At 69.0% G+C, this 22,203-nt stretch overlaps 1 protein-coding gene across 1 annotated transcript in view; it reads right to left on the bottom strand.

Moving 5' to 3' along the window:
- The window catches only part of CASKIN1 (CASK interacting protein 1), a 34,334-nt gene extending 13,768 nt beyond the window's left edge, over positions 1-20,566 (bottom strand). Inside the window, 5 exon segments of the mRNA XM_075718687.1 lie at positions 251-346; positions 443-588; positions 695-792; positions 3,610-3,661; positions 20,473-20,566. Coding sequence (XP_075574802.1) covers positions 251-346; positions 443-588; positions 695-792; positions 3,610-3,661; positions 20,473-20,566 — 486 coding nt within the window.
- Between the last annotated feature and the right edge of the window lie 1,637 nt (positions 20,567-22,203).

Raw genomic sequence — 22,203 nt, 5'->3', positions numbered from 1 at the left:
GGCGGCTCGGCCGCCTGCCGGGGCTGCGGCCCCCCCCCCCCCCCCCGGACCCCCGCCTCCCTGCCCTGCTCTGCCCCTCTCCCAGCCGCCGCAGAGCCCCCGCAGCGGGGGCACCACGGGCCCCCGCTGCCATCCCTCCCGGGGGCTGCCCCGGGCCCCCCCGGGCTGCTCCAGCCCCCCCAGGGACCTCGTCGTGCCCCCATCCCCTCCCAATCTTCTTCTCAGGTGTCCCAGCCCTGCGAGGACTTACCCCGACCCGGCCAAACTCGCACGCCAGGTCCAGGGGCGTCTTCCCCGAATTGTCCATGATGCAGGGGTTGGACTGGTGCTGCAGGAGCATCTCCGACTGCGGATGAGCGAGACCCCCCCAGCTCGGCGAGGGCATGGAGGGCAGCACGGCCCCCCCGCCACCGCCGCACCCCGCCGCCGAGCCCCACCGTACCACGTCGTAGTGCCCGTGCTGCGCTGCCAGGTGCAGGGGGATCTGGCCCTCGTCCGACGGGATGTTGACGGAGGAACCCGCTTTCAGCACCATTTTCATGGGCTCCTTCTTGCCTTGCCAAGCCGCGTAGTGCAGGGGCCGCATGCCTGCAGGCGGGCAGGACAGCACGCCGTGAGCCCCTCGGGCACGCCGACGCGCCCGGCCGGAGCCCGCAGAGGGGTACGGGGCCACAGCCAGGACCCAGGGACTCGCCTTTGTTGTCCTTGATGTCCACCGCAGCCTGTGCCTCCAGCAGCAGCGAGATGAGCTCCGTGTTGCCGTTGAGCGCCGCATGGTGCAGAGCCGAGAACCTGGGGACCAGCCCGGGGTGTCAGGGGTCCCACGCCCCTGTCCCCTCCGCAGCCCCGCCAGCCCCTGCCCGGCAGCGTGCACCCACCGCAGCACCCCACGCGCACGTGTCCCCGAGCTCCCCGCGCAACCCCACCTCTACGTCCCTCCGTGGGCAGCCGGGGAAAGAGCTGCCGCAGGGACCAGCCGTGGCCGAGCCACAAGTCGAGCCAGGAGCCGGCCACGCTCCAGCGTGCAACAAGGGCCGGCAGGCTGGACATGCCGGGGCAGACATGGGTGTGCTCTCCAGCCCTTTATCACTTTATTTAGCTTTTCCTGGGGTGCTGCAGCCACAGGACAGACCCCCCCCCCAACCCGCATGGTGGGGCGCCGGGCTGGGGTTGGCACCGAGCTGGGGCCGGCGGGTCTGAGCTGGGGATGCTGCAGCAAGACAGATGTAGGCAAAATGCTCCCCAGGGATGCTGAGACCCCGTGGGGTGGGAGGCGATAGGCAGGGCAGGCACGGGGGGGTCCCACCGAGGGTGGGGGGTGCCAGGGAGCCGCCCTCCCCACTGACCCACTTCTCCAGCACAACCACAGGCACCAGAGCGGGTAGGCCCAGGCTGCCAGATGGCACCGGTGCCCCTGCCCGGTGCCGGGTTTGCCATGGGGCGGGGAAAGCCCCCTGCCCCGCCGTGCCACAGCCCGCTCTGCTTTCCCCGGGACTGGCCAAACCAGGCAGCTCATTGCTGGGAAGCAGGCCAGGAGCTGACCTACTTGCTGCTCCCGGCAGCGGCATCCTCCTCACGGCTGCGCTTGCGCCCGCTACCCTGCTGCTCCGGGCCCCGGTCACGCACGGCGTCCCCGTCCCATCCCCGGGGCCACCCCGGTGTCACCGGAGCACGGGAAGGGGCTGCAGACCCCAGCGGGACCTGCTGGCCCCCACGGCTGCCTGGTGCCCGAGAGGCGGGCGGTGGGAAGGCGATCCCGTGTGCCCCCCATCACCGGGACCCCCAGCTGAGGGGGTACATGTCCCTGCCGGGGAGCACGCTTTGGCCACCATGTTCCCCACGGAGCTGCCGCCCGCGATGCCCTGGCAGGGAGCGGCAATGCGAGCAGACAGCTTGCGCAGGAGGTCGATCCCCAACGTCTGCCTGGGAAATGTCAACATTTTCCGCTCCAGCGCCCTGCTCAAATCCGCTCAAGATGGTGCAAATCGCAGCCCTCCTCCCGGGCTGCCTCGGGGGCTTTCCCCGGCACGGCCCAGCCGACGCGCCATACGTGGCACCGTCCCCTGGGCAAGCACGGGAACACCAGCACGGTGCTCGCCCACCAGCCCAGGAATCAGCAAGCACAGCGGAGACGGGGAAACTGAGGCACAGCACCAAGGCTGGCTGAGCCGGCACAGCACGCCAGCTGCAGAGCGGAGCGCACACGGGCTGCAGCCCAGGTCTGCCCTGCGCATTCCCAGGGGATGATCCTTTCCAGGAGCGGGGCTGGAGGTTGCTGCAGGGCTGCTCCTGCACCCGCCAAGCCGGCCGGGAGCCGCAGGCAGGACATGAGCAGGGGCCCTGCCTGCAGCTCTCGACGGCCGTCCCAGCCCTGCTGCAATGCGCAGCCCTCCGGCGACCTGCCGCCTCTGGCAGCCGCTGCATGCGGGGGGTCCGTGGGGTGATGCATCCCCTCGCCCTGCCCACGTCGCGCCCTCCAGCCCCTGCCCCGCGCGGGCAGCGCCACACACCCGCCCCACCGCTGGCCGGCGTGCCCACAAGCTTCTGCTGCCGTGTGTGCACGCTCGCGCCCACAGACACGCTTGCATGCACACACTCGCTCAGCTGCACATCTGCATGCTTGCATGCACCTGCGCACGCACACACGTGCACACACGCGTGCTGGCAGAGCCGACACGCGGGTGGGTACCAGGGGATGCCCGCTGCCACCGCCCCGGTGCCGGGGCCCTGCTCGGGGCGAGGATGAGGAGGGACCCAGGCTGCTGCGGCTGCGCATTCCCAGCACGTGCCCTCCCGTTCCTGACCCCATCCAGCCCCTCGGCTCACATGCCATTTCCACGGCCACAGCAGAGTCGTCCCCGGGGACCAAGAGGCATTGCCCAGCCCCACGTCCTGCCGCCTCGCTCGACGCGGGGGGCACAGGGCAGGGGGAGCGGGGGGGGGCACAGGGCGGCTGCTGCCCAGCCCTGCAAGCGTCGCTCCCCGCTCCCACCGCAGCCCCCTCCTCCACGGGGCTCTGGCTGCCTCCCTGCGCCCACGGCCTCATTAGTGTGATTAGCAGGGGGCGAGCCTGCGGCCCCCTTCCCCGCTCCTCCCCGCCTGTCGGATGCTGGCTGCAAAGCAGCGCGCCGGCGGCACAGCCTGGTGGGGTCACGGCTCGCCCACCCGGTGCCCCGTGGGGCTGCTCCCCCCCCAAACACCCACAGAGCCCCGAGCCTGTGGCAAGAGCTGGGAAAAGGCCGGCGAGACGTGGGGCACAGCTCTTCCTCTGCCTTTCAACCCTCACCTCCCGCCTCCTCAGATGCCCGCAGCTGCCACGTGCCAGCCCACCGGCTCAGGGGTGCAGGCAGGGCTCAGCTGCGCTGGCTACCTGGGGCGAGAGCCCTTGCCCATCCGGACCCCAGCAGCTCAACTGCATTGCTCCAGAGAGCCCGGCGTGCCCACGCAGACACACGAGACTCCTGCTCGCCGCACCCTGTGCCGCACACGTCGCCGGGCATGCGTGCCTCCGCTCCCCAAAGCGCGCGCACCCCTGCTCGCGGTACCCTGCGGCACACGCACCCTTGCCCGTGCACCCCACGGCATGCATTCCCAGCTGTTCCCACTCACCCATCGGTGTCTTGGAAGTTGACGTTGACTTTCTTTGCCGATCCGAGGAGCTCTGGGAGGGAGGGAAGGGGACAGCACGTTAGAGCGGCGCGGGAGGTGGCCGGGACAGGGACCCGGGGCATGCTGGGGAGCTCCGCGTTTCCCTCCCTGCCACGGTTGCGGCTCCCTGCAACTCTGCAGGAGGGCTCAGGGTGGAGGGGTCCCCGCTGATGGCAGCGGAGCCCAAGGGTCTCTCCTGGCACTGGGGTCTCCGTCCACCCAGGCTGCTGTGGGCTTGCTAGTGTTCCCCGCCCCGGTTCCTTTGCCGTGCTGGGGCTCTGGCATGGCCTCGTGGAGCCCGGTGCCGCGCTGAGCTGCCGGGATGGGCTGCTTTGGCAGAGCAGGGAGCTCGGCATGCTCCCCCGTGCTCCTGCACGTCCCCTGCCCCTGCAGCCCCCTGCCCGGCACTGCCCCGCTCCCACCCCACACCTGCCTTCGTGGGAAAACAAACCACCTCGGGGCAATCCAGTTTGCAGCACGAGGAAGGATGGAGCCAGATTTACATAAGATTTAACAGAAAAATGCCACTCGGGCTTTCCAGTGAGCCTGCTCTTCCTGGCAGCAGGGAGCTGGAGCAGGAGGAGGAGGAAGAGGAGGGTGGCTGCAGCACGGCAGAGCACCCATGCAGCAGCCCCCGTGCCTGCCGCAGCGAGCCGGCACCGGCACGGCCCCGAGCCTACGGGAAATAACTCAAAGGCTGCACGGCCAGGCAGGGAGAAGGGGCGGCCGTGCTCACCCCGGCAGCTCGGCAGGAAGCGTGCCGGGGACAAGCGCCGGCTGGGAGAAGCCGGCTGGAAGTGGGGGACATCAGGCAGGGAAGGGAGACGCGGGGCCATTGGGACGCTCCCCGTGCACCATGGCCGTGCCCTTGCTCGCTCCCCCTGTACTGCGTCTCCCTGTCAGCGTCCCAGCGCGATATTCAATTATTCGGCACAAAGGGCCGTGTCAGCAAACGGGCGCAGCGGGAAGGGCGGCTGTGCCCGGCCCTGACCCACAAGACGGTCCCAGGAGCAGCCGGGGCGGTGGCAGAGGTTTCTCCCTGCCCACGCAGAAGCTCCCAGGCTCTGGCACCCAGCGCTGGCTCCCTCCCGTGCTCCACGGCCACCCCACGGTCCGAGCTGCAGGACGTTTGCTAACGATGCCACAGCCCAGCGCTGATGGGCGAGAGCCATGGGGGACGGCTTCTGAACAGCCACAACAAGCAGCCCCCAGCCCCAGCCTCTCCCCCTGGCGCATACAAGGGGCACAGCAGGGTCCCCGGGGTGTGTGGGGAGGGATGGGGCACTGCGGGGGGGTCCCCAGGGCATGGGGAGGGATGGGGCACTGCGGGGGGGTCCCCAGGGCATGGGGAGGGATGGGGTGACTGCAGGGGGGGTCCCCAGGGCATGGGGAGGGATGGGGTGACTGCAGGGGGGTCCCCAGGGCATGGGGAGGGATGGGGCACTGCAGGGGGGTCCCCAGGGCATGGGGAGGGATGGGGCACTGCAGGGGGGTCCCCAGGCCATGGGGAGGGATGGGGCACTGCGGGGGGGTCCCCAGGGCATGGGGAGGGATGGGGCACTGCAGGGGGGTCCCCAGGGCATGGGGAGGGATGGGGTGACTGCAGGGGGGTCCCCAGGGCATGGGGAGGGACAGGGCTACTGCAGGGGGGTCCCCAGGGCATGGGGAGGGACACGGCTACTGCAGGGGGGTCCCCAGGGCATGGGGAGGGACAGGGCCACTGCTGAGGGGTCCCCAGGGCATGGGGAGGGATGGGGCACTGCAGGGGGGTCCCCAGGGCATGGGGAGGGACAGGGCTACTGCAGGGGGGTCCCCAGGTCATGGGGAGGGACGGGGCACTGCAGGGGGGTCCCCAGGGCATGGGGAGGGATGGGGCACTGCGGGGGGGTCCCCAGGGCATGGGGAGGGATGGGGCACTGCAGGGGGGTCCCCAGGGCATGGGGAGGGATGGGGCACTGCAGGGGGGACCCCAGGGCATGGGGAGGGACAGGGCTACTGCAGGGGGGTCCCCAGGTCATGGGGAGGGACGGGGCACTGCAGGGGGTCCCCAGGGCATGGGGAGGGATGGGGCACTGCAGGGGGGTCCCCAGGGCATGGGGAGGGATGGGGCACTGCGGGGGGGTCCCCAGGGCATGGGGAGGGATGGGGCACTGCAGGGGGGTCCCCAGGGCATGGGGAGGGATGGGGCACTGCAGGGGGGTCCCCAGGGCATGGGGAGGGACAGGGCTACTGCAGGGGGGTCCCCAGGTCATGGGGAGGGACGGGGCACTGCAGGGGGGACCCCAGGGCATGGGGAGGGATGGGGCACTGCAGGGGGGTCCCCAGGGCATGGGGAGGGATGGGGCACTGCGGGGGGGGTCCCCAGGGCATGGGGAGGGATGGGGCACTGCGGGGGGGTCCCCAGGGCATGGGGAGGGATGGGGCACTGCAGGGGGGTCCCCAGGGCATGGGGAGGGATGGGGCACCACAGGATCCCCGCAGCCAGCCCTGCTCGCCCTCCTTCCAGCAAACAAGATGCCACCAGCCCAAGCCCCACGCGATGGGGCATCCTCCCTTGCCCTGGCAGCCCGCGCTATGCGTTTAACACATTAACAAACCACCCCAGCAACAAATCCCCATCGGGGCGGCCAGACCCGGGGAACAGTCCCCCCCGCTGCAGCATCCCCGTGCTCCCCCCGGGGAAGGACTGGATGTTGCTGGCGGGCAGAGCCCCCCGGCACCGGGAACGACCGCAGCGGACGGGGCCGAGCGGGTCCCCGCCAGCCCCGACCTGCCGCCAGGCTCCCCAACAAAGGTGCCATTCAGTGCCGGTGGAGAGGAGCCCAGGGCTCCTTCCGCTGCCGCCCGGCGCCAAGAAGCAGCTCCCAGGAGAAGGGGGCCGAGCCGCCCCCCAGGGATGCAAATGGCCGGCGGACAAAAGGAGCCAGCGGGCGCAGGAGCGGCACCGTGCCCGGCACTGGCTCCAATCTCCGGCCCCGAGATGGGCCCCCGCTCCGGCTAACCGGCCCTTGCAGACAGACGGATGGATGTCAGCAGGTCTGCGGTGCCTGGCCTTTCCCACGGGATGCTCCCAGTGAGGGGCTGGGATGGGGCAATGTCCAGGGATTGGCGTCGCGGGGTGCAGCGGTGACGCCAGCAGCGTCACCGCTGCACCCCGCGACGCCGATCCCCGGGTGCGTGCCGGCAGCCCCCGGCACCAGCCAAACCGGCATCAGCCGAACACACCGTAGCGGCAAATCTTTCCTCCCTGCACCTGCAGGAGAGGCTGCGGCTGCCAAAATCTGTTTAGCACTTCCATCAACGCCCATGCCAAGTGCTTAGTCAGTGACTTCCAGCCGTGCAGCGGTTTGACTTTCGTTAAAGCTCTGGCAGCGGCCACGAGCCTGCCGGTGCCCGTGCTCGGCTGCGGCGAGCTTAGGGTCCAGCGTGGCTTCAAGCGGTGCCGGGAAAACAACTTTAGGTGCAGCATTGGTCTGATGGGGTCCCCTGGGGAGCAGCCGGGTGGTCCCGCATCCTCCTGGGGTGCAGCACCCTGGGGTGCCGCCGGCTGCCCGGCAGCGTGGAGAGGTGTGGATGGTGGTATGGGTGGCAGCTGGCACCCCCAGGGGCCAGGCCAAGACCCCCATGGTGGGAGCCGGCGTGGCACCAGCGGAGAATCAACCCCATGTCTGCACCAGCACCGCGGTCCTTGCCGGACAGCGGCTTTGCACCGGCAGCGGGCAGGGAAAGCAGCAGCGGCCGCGCCAGCCAGCACCACCAAAGGGGCTGCAAGCAAAACCCTCACGCCGTGGTCCCACAGCCCAGCAATTAAGCTCCTCCTGTAACGAAGCGGCGTGCTTGCCCGGCACGGCATTGGCAGCCTGGCATGGGGCACAACGGAGCCATGCCGAGGGCGCAGTGCCGCAGCCTGGAGCCCAACCAGGCCCTCGGCACGGTCCCGCTGCTGCTGGGTGCTCGCGGTCGCCGGGGCAGGGGGAGCGGGATGGGTGCTCCCACATGCCGCTGGATCCGCAGCCTGGGGCCGTCTCGGCCCCACCGCCGCCGTGCAGGATCTGCGGCCTGTCTGGGGGCAGCGAGCCACGGGAGAGCTCGTTAATGGCTGGGAAGCACAAGGAAAACTCCGCCACTAACAAGGGAGAGGGAAGGGAGCTGAGAGCGCTGCCAATTAAAAATACCAGCCACAAAAGGAGACGGGCACGGCAGGGAGGAGAGCAGGGCTCCTGCACGGCCACGCTGCCAGCGGGCACTGAGCGTGTCCCTGGCTGTCCTCCCTGCCGGGATCGCCGGAGGGGTGACGGAGAGCACCGAGCGCCCGCGAGCGCCATCCTGCCCTGCCCACGCGGAGGCAGACGCTGGGGCCATGGGGCAGACGCTGCTCAGACCCCGCCACCGTCCTTGGGACACCCCAATGTCCCCTCTTTGCTCCCCACAGGCTGCTTGGGCGATGCTCATGCCGCGTGGGAGCACAGGGCTCCCCATGCACTCTCAGCCCCATGGCACGGCCCCCCCAGGGCTCTCGGAGCAGCTCGCACCCCGCGAGCATCCCGAGGGCCCTGACGGTGCCGAGCAGGGTCGGGCAGGACCGCATCGCCAGCCCCAGGAAAGGGGGACGTGCTGCGCTGCTGGATCCAGCGAGCCCCAGCACCGCCGGGTCTGGCTCCAGCCCGCATCTCCTGCGCGCACCGGGAGCCGCAGCCGTCTGCCATAGACACCGACTATAAACAGCGTCTGCCACGAGTAAACACCGCCGCGGGGAGCTCAGCCCAGCCACTACTCCCAGAAATGCCTTTACTTAAACACAGGGATCACAGTAGCTAAATGCACGCTCGAATTCATCCCGGCGCTCTGAGTGCAGCGGGGGCGGCGAACTCCTCGCCAGCCCTGGCCTCCCCGGCCACGCGCCGGCCGCCCCGCAGCAGCGACGGCCCCGGATGGGCACCGCGACGGCAGGCGACGCACGAGCCGGCTGCACGTGCAGGGCCAGGCGTGCACGGGGGAGCGGCTCTGCCCGACCCCAGGGTCCAGCCGTGGATCACCCTGACCCCCTGCACCCCCATACTGAGCCTGGCCGCCACTCTGAGCATCCTGGTGCACGTCGCGGGGAGACCCCCCGTGCCCAGCCATGGCTCCCGGCACCCCGGTGCACGCCGCGGGGAGACCCCCGTGCCCAGCCATGGCTCCCGGCACCCCGGTGCACGCCGCGGGGAGACCCCCGTGCCCAACCATGGCTCCCGGCACCCCGGTGCACGCCGCGGGGAGACCCCCGTGCCCAACCATGGCTCCCGGCACCCCGGTGCACGCCGCGGGGAGACCCCCGTGCCCAGCCATGGCTCCCGGCACCCCGGTGCACGCCGCGGGGAGACCCCCGTGCCCAGCCATGGCTCCCGGCACCCCGGTGCACGCCGCGGGGAGACCCCGGTGCCCAACCATGACTCCCGGCACTCCAGTGCACGCCGTGGGGAGACCCCCGTGCCCAACCATGGCTCTGGGCTCCCCAGTGTACACTGTGCGGAGACCCCCGTGCCCAACCATGGCTCCCGGCACCCTGGTGCACACTGTGGGGAGACCCCCATGCCCAGCTGCTCCAGCCCTGACCCTGGACCCATGTCCGAGGCCACAGCCCCGGGCGATGGGACCCCTCAGTGCCTCCGTGGCCCCTGGCCAGGGTCTCCTCTCCCTTCCCAGCAGCGGGGCCATGCTGCACCCGTTAACGTGCTCATGCGCCAGCCCCCTGCATCTGCAGCCAGCGCAGCGCCAGCAGCGATCGATGCCCGGCCGGGGCGCGGGGGCTCCCAGCCAAGCCCCCGCTGACGAAGCACATCCTCGCCCAGCTCCCCCTGGCAGCGCCGCGCCAGCTCGCAGGGAGCGGGCGGCTGCTCCGAGCAGATGGCTCCAGCCTCCGCTAAATCAACATCTACTTAATGAGGGGAAAGCAGTCGCTGCCCCCCCGCAGCTTGGCGGCAGCAGTGAATGAGCTGGGGCAACCCCCCCCCCCAAATCTTCCTCCCCCATCCCTCATCACCCCACTGCAGTGCCCCCCCTCCTCTCCGGTCCCACCATCCCCACCTCTGCAGCAGGACCCCTGTGTGTGTCCCCCCCAACCTGCCCAACGGGGACCCCCGGGACCCCACAAGCAGGATGACGCCAAGTCCCCACGGGGAAGACATTCACGGCAAAGCCGAGCGCCTGTTTTGGAGGAGGAGGGGAGGACCCTGCAGCGGCATCGCCGTGAGCTGCCGGATAAAGGAAGCATCCAAAATAGCTACTCTTAATTATATCCTTGCTTGACGAGCGCCACACAAACAACGGGCGCTGCAAGCAGTTGCTGCACGAGGAGCCCTGGCATGAGTGGTCTCATTCCTCGCAGCAGGGATGGGGACCCCACGGAGGTGGCCGGAGCGGCCCTGGCTGGCTCTGGTGGCGATGGAGATGCCGGGGAGCCGGGCCTCGCCGCTGTCAGACAGCGAAAGGCTTGTACTCCTGCAGCCAAGGTCGTGTCAAGCACCGAGGCCGACGTGATGTTCAGATGCTAATGAAGCCGTTATCATCTTCTGATCGATTTTGACTGTATAAATAATGCAACGGGAAGCTCGCGGGCTGCTGGCTGCGTGGGAAGGGATTGCCTGGGGCAAAGAGGCGGCAGGGATGGGACGGACCCATTGCAGCACAGTGCCCACCACAGCTGGAAAACAACTGCCCATCACAGCTAGATGCACACTGCCCACCACAGCTGGACACCCCAGTGCCCATCACAGCTGGAAAACAACTGCCCATCACAGCTAGATGCACACTGCCCATCACAGCTGGACACCCCAGTGCCCATCACAGCTGGAAAACAACTGCCCATCACAGCTAGATGCACACTGCCCATCACAGCTGGATACTCCAGTGCCCCTCACAGCTGGATACCCACTGCCCATCACAGCTGGATACCCACTGCCCATCACAGCTGGATACTCCAGTGCCCCTCACAGCTGGATATCCACTGCCCACCACAGCTGGAAAACAACTGCCCATCACAGCTGGACACCCATCAGTTGGACATCCACTGCCCATCACAGCTGGATATTCCACTGCCTGTCACAGCTGGGCACCTGCTGCCTATCACAGCTGGACACCCACTGCCCACCACAGCTGGATGCTCCAGTGCCCATCACGGCTGGATACCCATTCCCATCACATGTGGACACCCATTCCCATCTGGACACCCACAGCTGGGTGCCCCGGTGCCCATCACAAGCCGTTCCCCAAATCCCAAGATGCTTTTTGGGGATGCTGGCCCTGTGCCCAGCGCACCTGCTGGTGCTCCGGCCGGCCGGCCCTCGTGCGGAGCCTTCCCCAGGGAGCGGAGAAATCTGCACTTCAAAATCAATAGGCCGTGGCAGCCTGAGTCACGGTGCTGCAGCAGTGCAGGGCTGTCCCCTGGGGCCAGGATGAAGCAACTTAAACGCAGCTTTCAAGAGGCAGCGGAGACTCCGCTGTGATTTTTTTTTTTTACAAAAAAAAAAAAAAAAAAGGCAACTTTTCAATCCCAAGGAAGGATGAGGGGCTGACCCTGCAAGGCTGCCAGGGCAGGCGGGGACGGGGGATGCAGGTGTACCCAAGGTAGAGCCGACCCGCTGAGAATCTGGAGCCGGCCGGGGACCCAGCACCCCATGGTGCCTGCCAGCGCGGTGCCGGGGCGGCAGTGCTCACCAGCAGCTACCGTGAGCATCCCCGCTCTCCCTGCATCGCAGAGCCGTATCCTCACCCGACCTTTGCCGCGTGGAGCCCGGCCGAGCTGTTCCCCACTGGCGCTGCCATCAGCCGGATTCCCCCGCGGCAGCCCCAGCATCACGGGGCCTCCCCAAACCCCGGTTTGGGGCCCAGCCGTGCAGCCCCCCGGCTCTGCAGACGCTCCCACCCAGTGCAGGGTCGCTGCCTGTGAAGTCCCGGCAGCCTCCTGCCCGCTCCGGGCTGCCTGCAAACCCACTGACCCCTGAATAACACACGGGCTGCACCGCTCTGCCGTGCGAAGGCTGCCGGTGACTTGGCCCCGTGCGAGCGGGGATGCAGGAAAGCCGGCAGCAGGGATGGGCAGGGGTGCAGGCAGCGCAGCGATGCGTCGGCTCTGGCCCCGCAGGTGGGACACGGGGTGCCATGCTCAGCCCCGTGGCACCAGCACCAAGGATCACACCAGCCCTGTTGCGCCCATCGCCGCCGGCCCGGTGCCAGCCGTATGCCCACCCTCGTCTCCGCGGAAATGCGTGTTGGTGCCGCTTCCATGGAGCCTTAATTGACAGCCTGTCCTCCCCGTGCCGGGGCGGCGGCAAACAGGTAATTTTCAGTAATCACCCTGGCTGGAAGGAGTCACCGCCGGCACGGCGAGGCTGCCGCGGCAGGGGACAGGTTGGGGTTGCTCGGGGCCACCGCCAGCCTGTGTTGGCCCGTCCGTCCCTGCATCCACATCCCAGTACAGCCGGCACTGGGCATCCTCGGTGCCTGAGCAGGGGCTGCCCAGGACAAGGGAGCAGAGAGGGGCAGACGCTGGCACCACTCACCTCCGCTCCAGGGCAGAGGCGATCCTGCCCGGCCCCGTCTCCATCCTCCCCATCTCCTCCGTGGGGCCAGGGGAAGGACTGACCCCAGCCACGCTGCCCTGCAAGGACGGACCGGCAGCTTTGTGTATCTTAAAGCATCGTTAACTAACGAACGGTCACTATCACCTCCCACGAACCCAGGCACAGTGCAGAATCGCTGGGACACGGTGGGGAGCTCCCCGCCGTACACAGAGCGTGTGCACGTGTGTGCGTGCGGGCAGCCCAGATAAATAAGAGGGCAATAAGCAACGCTGCAGCGCTGGGCTCTGAGCTTCCCCGCCGTACGCGGGTAAAACAGGCCCTAGGGCTATTTTAAACACAGTGCCTTTAATACCGTCGCTTGTCCTCGTCCACATAACAGCCTGGTTTCCGTGCGTGCCAGTGCGCTGTGCCCACCCATGCACCCTCCGCACCGTACCCACCCATGCACCCGGTGCACCGTGCCCACCCATGCACCCTCCGCACCGCAGCGGCTTTCCCAGTGGTGCCTGTGGGCAGGACAGGCACGGCGACGGGCAGCTCTGTGGGTGCATGGGTTGGCAGCTTGGTGATGCTGCGGTCACTGCCGGGGCAGATGGGCAGCACGTGGATGTGCAGCCAAGTGATGCCGTGCAAGTGCCCTGAGCACCGGGAGCCCGGCCGGAGGCACCGCACTGCTTCCGAGGGCCTGGCAGCGCTGCGGGAGAAGCGCAGGGCTCGCAGGACCCGTCCCAGTGTCCCCAGTGTCCCCAGCACAGCGGGCACTGGGAGGGGCTGGAAGGGGCAGTGTGGGACCACCTGCCCCATCCCTGCCGGGAGCCGGGGCTTAGTCAGAGACAGCCCCAGGATCCACGCACGCCGGAGTGGAGACAGCCGGGAGAATAGCTGCTGCGGAGCTGCACAGCCGCGAGGAGCGCGGCGTAAACAGCCCAGCTGCAATGCAGGAGCCGGGCAGGCGGCTGCTTTGTCTGCTCCAACGGCTCCGGCAGCCACGGACCAAAAACCTACGGGGGCCTCGGCGAGGAGGCGGCACGGACCCAGGCTCCCAGCAGCTGCATCTGGAAGGCATCAGCCAGCGGCTGCCACTGCCACTGCCGCGAGCCATCCCCAGCGCCGAGCCCCACGCCAGGCCGGGGAGGAGGCGCTGCCGAAGCGGCCAGCGGAGATGGCCCCAGGCACACGGATGCAAATGCAGACGGGCACACGATGCACGCGGGCACACGATGCACGCGGGCTCATGCATGTGCATGGATGCACAGGGGCACACAACGCACACGGATGCACAGGGGCAGATGCACATGGGCAAACACATGCCCACAGATGCACCGGGGCAGATGCATGCACGCAGGCACATGCATGCACACGGATGCACACAGGGGCACATGGATACACACCGGCAGAGCAGCGCTGGTGCAGAGCAGCCAGCCGCCGGCGGGCACGGTGCTCAGAGAAGCGGTGCCCGGGCTGTGCCCGTGCCAGCTGCTTGGGCACCAGCTCCAACCTACTCCGTCTCCAGCTGATCCGGGCCGTGGCAGGGCACAGAGCCGGGGTCCCATCGCCCTGCTGTGCCCCGGGGCGCCCCAGCCCCACAACCACCTCGATCTGCTCGGCTCTCTCCAGGCGGCCGGCAGTGACCTTGCCGGCAAGACCCAAGGAGACCCAAGCAGATTCAGCATTACCCCGCCAGCCGCTCTTCCCACAGCATCCCAGCACCGTGCTTCCCTGGCCGGCCGGCTCATGCTGGGCACCGGCACCCATCCATCACCGGAGCAGGCCCGGCAGCACGGGGCTGTCAGGCCGTGCTGAGGCTGGCACTGCGTCCCCGGCTTCCCATTTCTCAGGCTGATTGCTCCTGTCGCTGCGGAGCCCAGCGTTAAACACCTCATTTTCTACTCCCGTATTGAGTTGGAAAATACTATTAACATTTCATTACGGCTTAAAGATCCCTCTCAGCCCGGCACGAAGAGCCAGCCCGCTGGCGGGATCGCTCCTGCGCCGGGCAGGCTGCGCTGGCCCCCGTCCCTCTGGGGACAGGGGACCGGGAGGGCAAGTCCCACGTGCCCAGCTGCAGAACGGGATGGCAACCCGGAGCAGAGATGGAAATCGGCGCTGCACGCTGGCTCAGTGACCAGCCCGGCACGGCCCGTCCTCACGGCACGCTTGGCCGCAGCTGGGGGACAAAGCAGTGACAGAGTAGCAGCATCCATGCAGACCGGGTGCTGCCGAGCGGGTTTTGCCTTTCCCTCATCCGCAGGAGCCTGGCCTGGCCGTAACAGCATCAGCCATTAAATACCAGGAAATTAGTTCTCCAACGCTCTCCCGACGGTGTCTGAACGCTTGTGAAAGGCACCTTTAGCCGCCGGCTGGCGAGGGCAGCGTGCAGCGGGTTCATGGCCAGCGTTCAGCCAGAGGCTGACCGGCCCCGGCTCTTCAGGGTGGCCAGCGGTGCCCAGCCCCGGCACCGCTCCCGGCAAACACCGCTCCCGCACCGGCACCAGGAGGCAAAGCCCCATAGCAAAAATGTGCAAGCACTGCCCCAAGCATCACCCCAGAGCCAGGCGGTCCCCTCCACCGCTCACCCCATCAGCGACACCACAGCTCCCACCCACCATGTGCCCGGCGCCGACGTTCACCAAAGACCCACCACGGCTTCAGCACCGGTCCGGGCCCCGACATGATGCCACGCTGCCACCATCCACAGGCCTTGCTGCCATGGGGCCGAGCACGCCGCGGCCCATGCAGCCGCCAGCGGTGGGCGCAGGGGGAGTGGGAAGGGGCTGGGGGCACCCAGGCGTGCCGAGCGGGGCAGCGGCCGATCGCAGCCTTTCCCAGCGGCTGGGGAGAGGAGGGTTAAAGGGAGCTCAGCGGAGCAAGGGAGCCAGATGCCAACCTGGCTACTGGAAACTGAGCTGGGCTGGCCGGGAAGGGGGTGGCTGCGGAGGGGGTCTTGGGGTGCCCACAGCACCCAGCGCTGCCGCAGCACCAGCACCCCAAGGATCTGTAGCACCATCACCCTTGGGTGCAGCCTGGCCCTGCCACGTCCTCCAGCCGCTCCCCAGGAGCATCACCCCTCCACGGTGCATGGGAGCACCGCAGCACCCAGCGGCAAGGTCCTTGTGCAGGGAACAGCCGGAGCCAGCGGCCCTGGGAGAGCCCGGGCTCGAGGGGCCACCCGCCACCAGCAAAGGGCTAATTGGTGTCAAGCCAGGCGAATTTGGGACTGCCGCGAGAAAATCCAGGCCGGCAAGGGAGCCTCGAGCTGGGTGCGGAGCTGCCGGCCCACGGCTCCGCTGCTCCTCGGTGTTGGTGCCCAACAGCCCTGGATCCTCCGCAGCATCGCCCAGCGGGCAGGGACCCCGCGGCCGGCCCCAAAATGGGAGCTGTGCTAGGGTGGCAGGGGGGCAGAGGAGGGTTCGCACCCGCAACCCCGGCCCCGCTGGAGAGAGAGAGGCAAGAAAATGTAAAATAACTAGATGTCACCCTGGGCTGAGTAATAAACCCCCTCTGGAAGGAAACTTGGCACACGCCAGCCTGCGCCCGCCTGCCAAGTCCTGCTGGGAGCGAGGTTTCACATGCGGGCTAGAAACCCCAGGAAGAAGTTTATAAGGGACACGCTGACGCACCGTTAAACACGGCAGCAGCAGGAGCTGCTTGGCCTCGACCGCCATCCCGGATGGCCCTCAGGCCCTGTGCCTGGGACACGGCTGGGATGCACCGGCATCGCCCCGTGCCGGCATCGCCCCGCGCGCCCCAGCCCGTCCCCTTGGCGTTTTGCCCCTTAATCCGCGCTGAGGGGATCGGGGGGACCGCGGGAGCAGCACCCGGCCACGGGACGGGGGGCGTGCGGGGGCCCAGCACCCCTTTGCAGCCTCCCCAGCTTGGCCAAGCTGACACAGGATCCGGCCCCACAGCCCCTTTCTCCCACTCCAGGCATCCTGCCTGGCACCGACGGCTCCCGAGGCCGGGAGCACGCGGGGGCTCCGGCGTCCCGGTGAGCACCGTCTGCTCCCCCCCTGCCCAGGCGTCCCCTGCAGCGAGGAGGGGGCTGCCCCAGCGCCCGCGGCCAGGGAGCAGCAGTGGGACCCATTAGGGGTGGTTGCTACCCAGGGAAGTTTCTGGCATTACCGGAGGGCCGAGGGGAACCGGGCAGCTCCGACGGCTGCCGGCCACGCGCACCCTGGGCACTGCACCACAATTGGATTTGCAGCTGCCCTGCCTTTTACTGCATGGAAATTGAATTGTAAAATGTCAAAGACATTTCCTAACTGCGCCATATTAGCCTGGTTTTATTAAATACTGTTATCAGAGGAGATTATTAATGCAATCAAATGCAAGGAAAAGAAAAAAAAAAAACAGAATTAACTGGCCGCTGCGCAGGAGGACACGCTGGAGGGCAGGAGGCAGCCGGCGAGGCCGTGCCCGGGGACCCCGTGTCCCCAGGGGGTCTGGCTCCTGCCTCCCGCTGCCCCCACATCCTGGAGCACCGGCGAAGCAGCGATCCCGCCTGGCTTCTGCGGCTCCGCTTGCATCCCAGGACGAGCCCCCACAGAATGGCAGCACCCTAGAGGGTGAGAAGCCTGGGGGTGCTCGCTGAGCTTTGGGGTCCCTCCCCTGCTGCCCGCTTCCAGGCAGGCTGCCCGCACCATGCGCACCCCTCCGAGGAGCTGGCTCCCATCCCGGTCTTTTCCCCCGTAGCGGGCTCTGCCTGCCCCGCACGGCCCGGAGCCGGGAGCAGCATGGCCGGAGGGCGAGCGCAGCGCCAGTGGTGCCAGTGGGGCTGGGGTCCCTCCCCGGGGAAGGGCAGGACCCGCTCCCCACGCCCGGCAGCGGGGCCGGGGCTGGCTGGGATCAGACAGGCAGGGCAGGACGCGGAGCCCTGTGCAGGCAGCAACATGGGAGCGGGCGGGGGTCTCCAACCCAGGGCAGGGGCACCCCAAGAGCTGCACCCGCACCCCCAGGCAGTGGGGCTGGGCAGGGCTGGGTTACCCCGGCATAGCAGGGTGCAGGGGGTGCGGGACCCCATGCCCAGCTCCCGAGCCTGGCCAGGCAGCGTGGCTCATCCGGCCCCGGGCGTCCCGGAGCGAGGAACCCAGAGCTCCGGCGGCGCACGAGGACGCGAGCCCTGACGGCAGCCTGGGTGGCCAGGATGGCACCGAGGGGCAGGCACAGGGTGGGCAGCGCAGCCCCACGGGACACAGCCCCGGCTCCCACCCGCACAGCCGGGCTGCAGCCAGCCCCTGCCACGCCGGGTGCTCGCCCGGCACCGCGGGGCCACGTGCCAGGACCTCTCCTTTGCCACACGGAGCCGCCACGTGTGGAAAAGCTTTGCAAAGCCCCCCAGCCCGGTGGGAGGAGAAGCCGGGGCAGAAGGGCCCGGCCCTCGGCTCGAGGTCTCTCCCACGGCACCGGCGGTGCCACGCAGAAGCCATTTCCAAAGCAGATGAGCCACCGACGGCACCGGCCTCAGAGGGAAGGAGCCTGCACGCTCCAACACACCACGGCCGAGGAACCATAGTACTCCCGCACGGCACAGCGCAGCCCCGTCTCCCGCTGCCCAAAGCCCCGGGTGCCCGGGATGGGGACGGTGCGGTGGGCACGGCGCTGCTGGGGACACCCCGGGCCCTCGTCCCGTCCCACGGTGCCCGAGCCGGGGAGCTGAGGGGAAAACGCCAAGTCACTACAATTCTTCGAGGTAGCACCAGGGAGGAGGGGACAAGGAGGGAAACAGTTTGCTGCCAAATCCCTGCATCTGATTTGCGTAACTTTCAGACAACCTCATCAATTATGGATGCCCGGGAAGCGAGCGCGGTGCGCGCTGCGGCCGGCCCGGGCCCCACAAACTCGTACTCCACACGCTAAATCGGGCCCCATGTCGCCATAGCAACCCGTGTTAATTCACGCAGGGATTTTTAAAATCTCATTTATTAAACCCCACATGAATAGGATATTATCCAGATAACAGAGCTAAGTTACAAATCTTCCTGGTGCCACGCAGCGCGGGGAGCGCCGGAGGCACGCGTGGGACCGGCACGTGGAGGGGACGGGGGACGTGGGGACGCCGCAGCACGGGACAGCCCCTGCTCCGTGCTCTCCCACCCCGTGCCACGCACCGCTCCTCCAGCCCCGCTGCCGCGGCCGGAGGTGCTCGTGCCGGGAGCATGGCACCCGCTGCCGCGCACGCGGCCCTGCTGCCGGGCAGGAGAGTTGGGTCCCGTAGGGAAACTGCACAAGAGCAGCCCGGCACCGGCACCGGGGGGTCCGGCAGAGCTGGAGACATGCAGCCCAGCCGGGGCGCGGGGCGAGCGTCCAGGCCCACAGCAGGAATCTCCCCAACAGCAGGCTGGCCGGGCTCGGCCTTGCTGGGTGTCCCTTGTCCCTCGCCCGCGAGCCCGGCACGGGGACCACCGCCGGCCCCCGCGGCCATCCTGCCCGGCAGTGCCAGGCAGCCGGAGGGCTCTGCAGCGGGAGAGCGGCCGGGGCGGGAGATGCAGCAGAGCAGGGCTGGGAAGGAGAGGGATGCGGGAGGAGGTGGTGGTACTCCGGCACCGCTGGCCGTTGCCACAGCAACACCAGCTGTGTGCCCGGGCCAGTGGGGATTGGAGAGGGGTGTGCGGGGGATAGCGCGGGGCACAGGCCAGGCGTCGTCCCCGTCCCTGTCCGCCGCTCTGAGAGGCCACGGACGCGGCAGCACCTGGAGCGGGTTGGGATGAAGGGGGGTCTGAGCTGGGGCCTCTTCCCTCCCCGCACAGGCCCTCGGCAGCGACAGCAACGACGGCACGGGGGACACCACGCCGGTCCTGCACGGCACCAGGACATGGGGGACACCCCGCCAGCCCTGCGCGGCACCGGGGACGTGGTGGACGCCGTGCCAGCCCTGCACTACAGCGGGGACATTGGGGATGCCAATGCCATGCCGGCCCTGCGCGGCACCAGGACACGGGGGACACCACGCTGGCCCTGCTCGGCCAGGAGCACCCCGGCACAGTCAGGGGTGGGGGACACCGCACCAGCCCTGCACGGCTCCAGGGACAGCAGGGTGCCCATGTTTGGGGAGTGCTGGGCCCCGGGAGGGAGGGACGCAGGGTGCAGCGGCGGAGAGGCTGTGCGCCCAGCGACCCGATGCCACGCGAGTGCTCCCCGTGGTCCCTGCCCGTGCCCAGGGACGGTCCCTGGCCCCCCCGGGTTGGGCCCGCGCGCCAGGCCTGAAACCTGCGGCTGCATCAGCACCATGAATAATTCAGTCCCGGGTGGAACGCCTCAACAGAGCAGTTATCTCGTACAGAGAGCAGATACTCATGGAGCTACGCACACGTACACACGCAGATACACCCGTACAGACACACAGACACCCCCGCAGCCCCACGCCCGGACACACGCACTCGGGTGCGCACACGGAGCCGTGCAAAGCCAGCCACAGAGCCGCACGCGGGGAGATACCCGTGGAGCTACATCCAAACACCCCCACACGGAGAAACACCAACACAGCCACATCCAAACACACATATGCCAGGGTACACACCGATACACAAACACAGACACGCACCCAAACACAGACACACATGCACACCCGGCACGCACGTACACGCGCGCAGACACGGCCACACACGCACCGACACACGCAAACGCGTGCAGGCACCGGCAGCCCCCGGTGCACGCACGCCCGGCCCGTGCCCGCACGCCCCACGCCCACGCAGATGCCCCCAGCTCTGCCCCGCCTGCCCGGCCGCAGCCCCCTGCCCGTGCCCGGGGCCGAGCCCCCCGCCCCGGGTGTGCTGGCCCGGCTCCCCGGGGGCCCGGGAGCTGCTCCGGGTGCAGGGCAAGGGCAGCCCGGCCGTGCCGGGGGCTGCACCGGGGCTGGCACCGGGGGGTACACCGGGGCTTGCACCGGGGGGTACACCGGGGGCTGCACCGGGGGGTGCACCGGGGGGTGCACCGGGGGGTGCAGCAGGACCGGCGGGGCGACCCTGTGCAGCGCCGAGCCCCCGCGCAGCCCCCCCCTCCCCTCACCGGGCCGGTACCCCCCCCCCCCCGCTCCCGGTGGTCCCCGGCACGTCTGCAGCCCCCGCCCGCGCCGCGCCGCACCGGGGAAGGGCCGGGGATGCTGCGGGGCCGGGCAGGGCGGCATCCCGGCCGGGCCCCAGGAGCGGCGGGCGGGATGCGGGCCCCGAGCCGCCGCGCCCGGGGCTGCCATGCCGGTCCCGTCCGCCCCCCCCTCCCCGCCGCGGCTCTCCCCGGCCCGGCCCGGCCCCGCCGCCGCCGCACTCACTGGCTTTGCCGGGCTTGGGCCTCTGCAGCAGCTTCTGCACGGCCGCGACGTCCTCCGCCTTCACCGCCTGCACCAGCTCCTGGTCCTTGCCCATGGCTCCGCCGCGCCGGGGCTGCCGGCTGCGGGCTCACGGCCCGAGCATCCTCCGCGGCGCGGCGAGGGGCGGGCGGCACGGCTCGGCGCGGCTCGGCGCGGCGTGGGCCCCCCCCCCAGCCCGCTCCGGAGGCGGGGGCGGCGGCGGCGGCGGCGGGCGCCCGGGGCGGGGCGGGGCGCGGCGGGGCGGAGGGGGCCGCACCGGGAGCGCGGGGGGGTGGGGGGCGTGGAGGAGGAGGAGGAGGAGGAGGAAGGTGGCGGGAGCCGGGGATCCCCCCCCTCCCGGTGCGGGGGAAGGTGCCGGGGCCCGGGGGACGCCCCGGCGGGAGCCGCCGCTGCCGTGGCGTGTAACGAGCTGGCGGGTCTCAGCGGCGCCGGTAACCGGAGGGGAGAGAGGGGAGCAAGGCTGCCCGGGGCCTCATCTTCCTCGGGGGGGGACCCCGGGGGGGCGGCAGCACCCGCCTGGCGAGAGGAGCTGCAGCTGGGGGCCGCAGCCGGGAGCAGAGTAGACCCCCCCGGGGCACCCCGTGCCCCCCAGCCCCGCTCCGGGGTGCCGGTCACCGCTCCCCGTCCCGCCACTGTGCCTGGCCCTTGCAGTCACCGACCGTCAGGCCGTGGCGGCCGATAATGGGAACCAGGCTGGAGCAGCTTTTCAACGTCTTTAAATAAAGCCCTTATTACTGCCTAATTTTCCACTTTCGTAGACGCAGTGGCCGGTGACGTTCGTCCCCTTCCACTTTTTTTATGGCTAAAAGGCTGAGACATTAAAGGTGTGGAGAGTGCTGGGCAGCGCTGGGGCCTGAGGATGCTGACGAACCAGACGGGAAATGGGGCCAGCGACGGGCAAGGCGTTAATGTGCTCGTGGTGCCCAGTCAGTGCAGAACACGGCCATCACCCGCACAAAATCACCCCCGAATTTCTGTTCCCCCAGACAAGTCACTGTCTGAAAGCTTTGCAGAGCTCCCAGCTCCGGCAAAATAATGTTGGGGTGCGTTGGTCCGAAAGGCCGGCACCCGGCTGGCCCCTACAGCACTCGTCGCTGCGGAGCAGTGAGGCAGGCAGCTGCGGTGCACGGGTGGGTGCAGTGCACGGGTGGGTGCAGTTCATGGGCGGGTGCAGTGCATGGGGACAGGTGGCTGCGGTGCACGGGTGGATGCAGTGCAGGTGTGGGTGCAGTGCACGGGGACAGGTGGCTGCAGTGCACGGGTGGGTGCAGTGCACGGGGACAGGAGGGTGCAGTACATGGGTGGGCACAGTGCATGGGTGGGTGCAGTGCATGGGGACAGGCGGCTGCAGGGCACGGGTGGGTGCAGTGCACGGGGCCAGGCGGCTGCAGGGCATGGGTGGGTGCCTGCGGCAGAGGGAAAGATGGAGGTAACCAAGCAAATTCCAGACAAACACGAACACGCCTCCTCCCTGAAGCCCCCTGCCCACCCCGTGCTGGCCTGTGCCCCTGAGCTGGAGCCCAAGGATGCCCTTTGCAGCCCCCGATTCCCTCTGCAGCCCCCAGCTCCAGGCTGACCCCCCCCTCCCCTCAGGGACAGCGGGGTCCGTCTCCTCTCCCCACCCCCACTTTCCAATCCAGGATATTTGGGTTGCCGGCGTGAAACGCCGTCTAATCTGTCCTCTAATCCCGC

Source organism: Pelecanus crispus, chromosome 11, assembly GCF_030463565.1.
Source record: "Pelecanus crispus isolate bPelCri1 chromosome 11, bPelCri1.pri, whole genome shotgun sequence".
Classification (NCBI taxonomy): Eukaryota; Metazoa; Chordata; class Aves; order Pelecaniformes; family Pelecanidae; genus Pelecanus; species Pelecanus crispus.
Note: the sequence above shows the minus strand (reverse complement) of the source record. Positions and strands in the feature narration are given on the sequence as shown.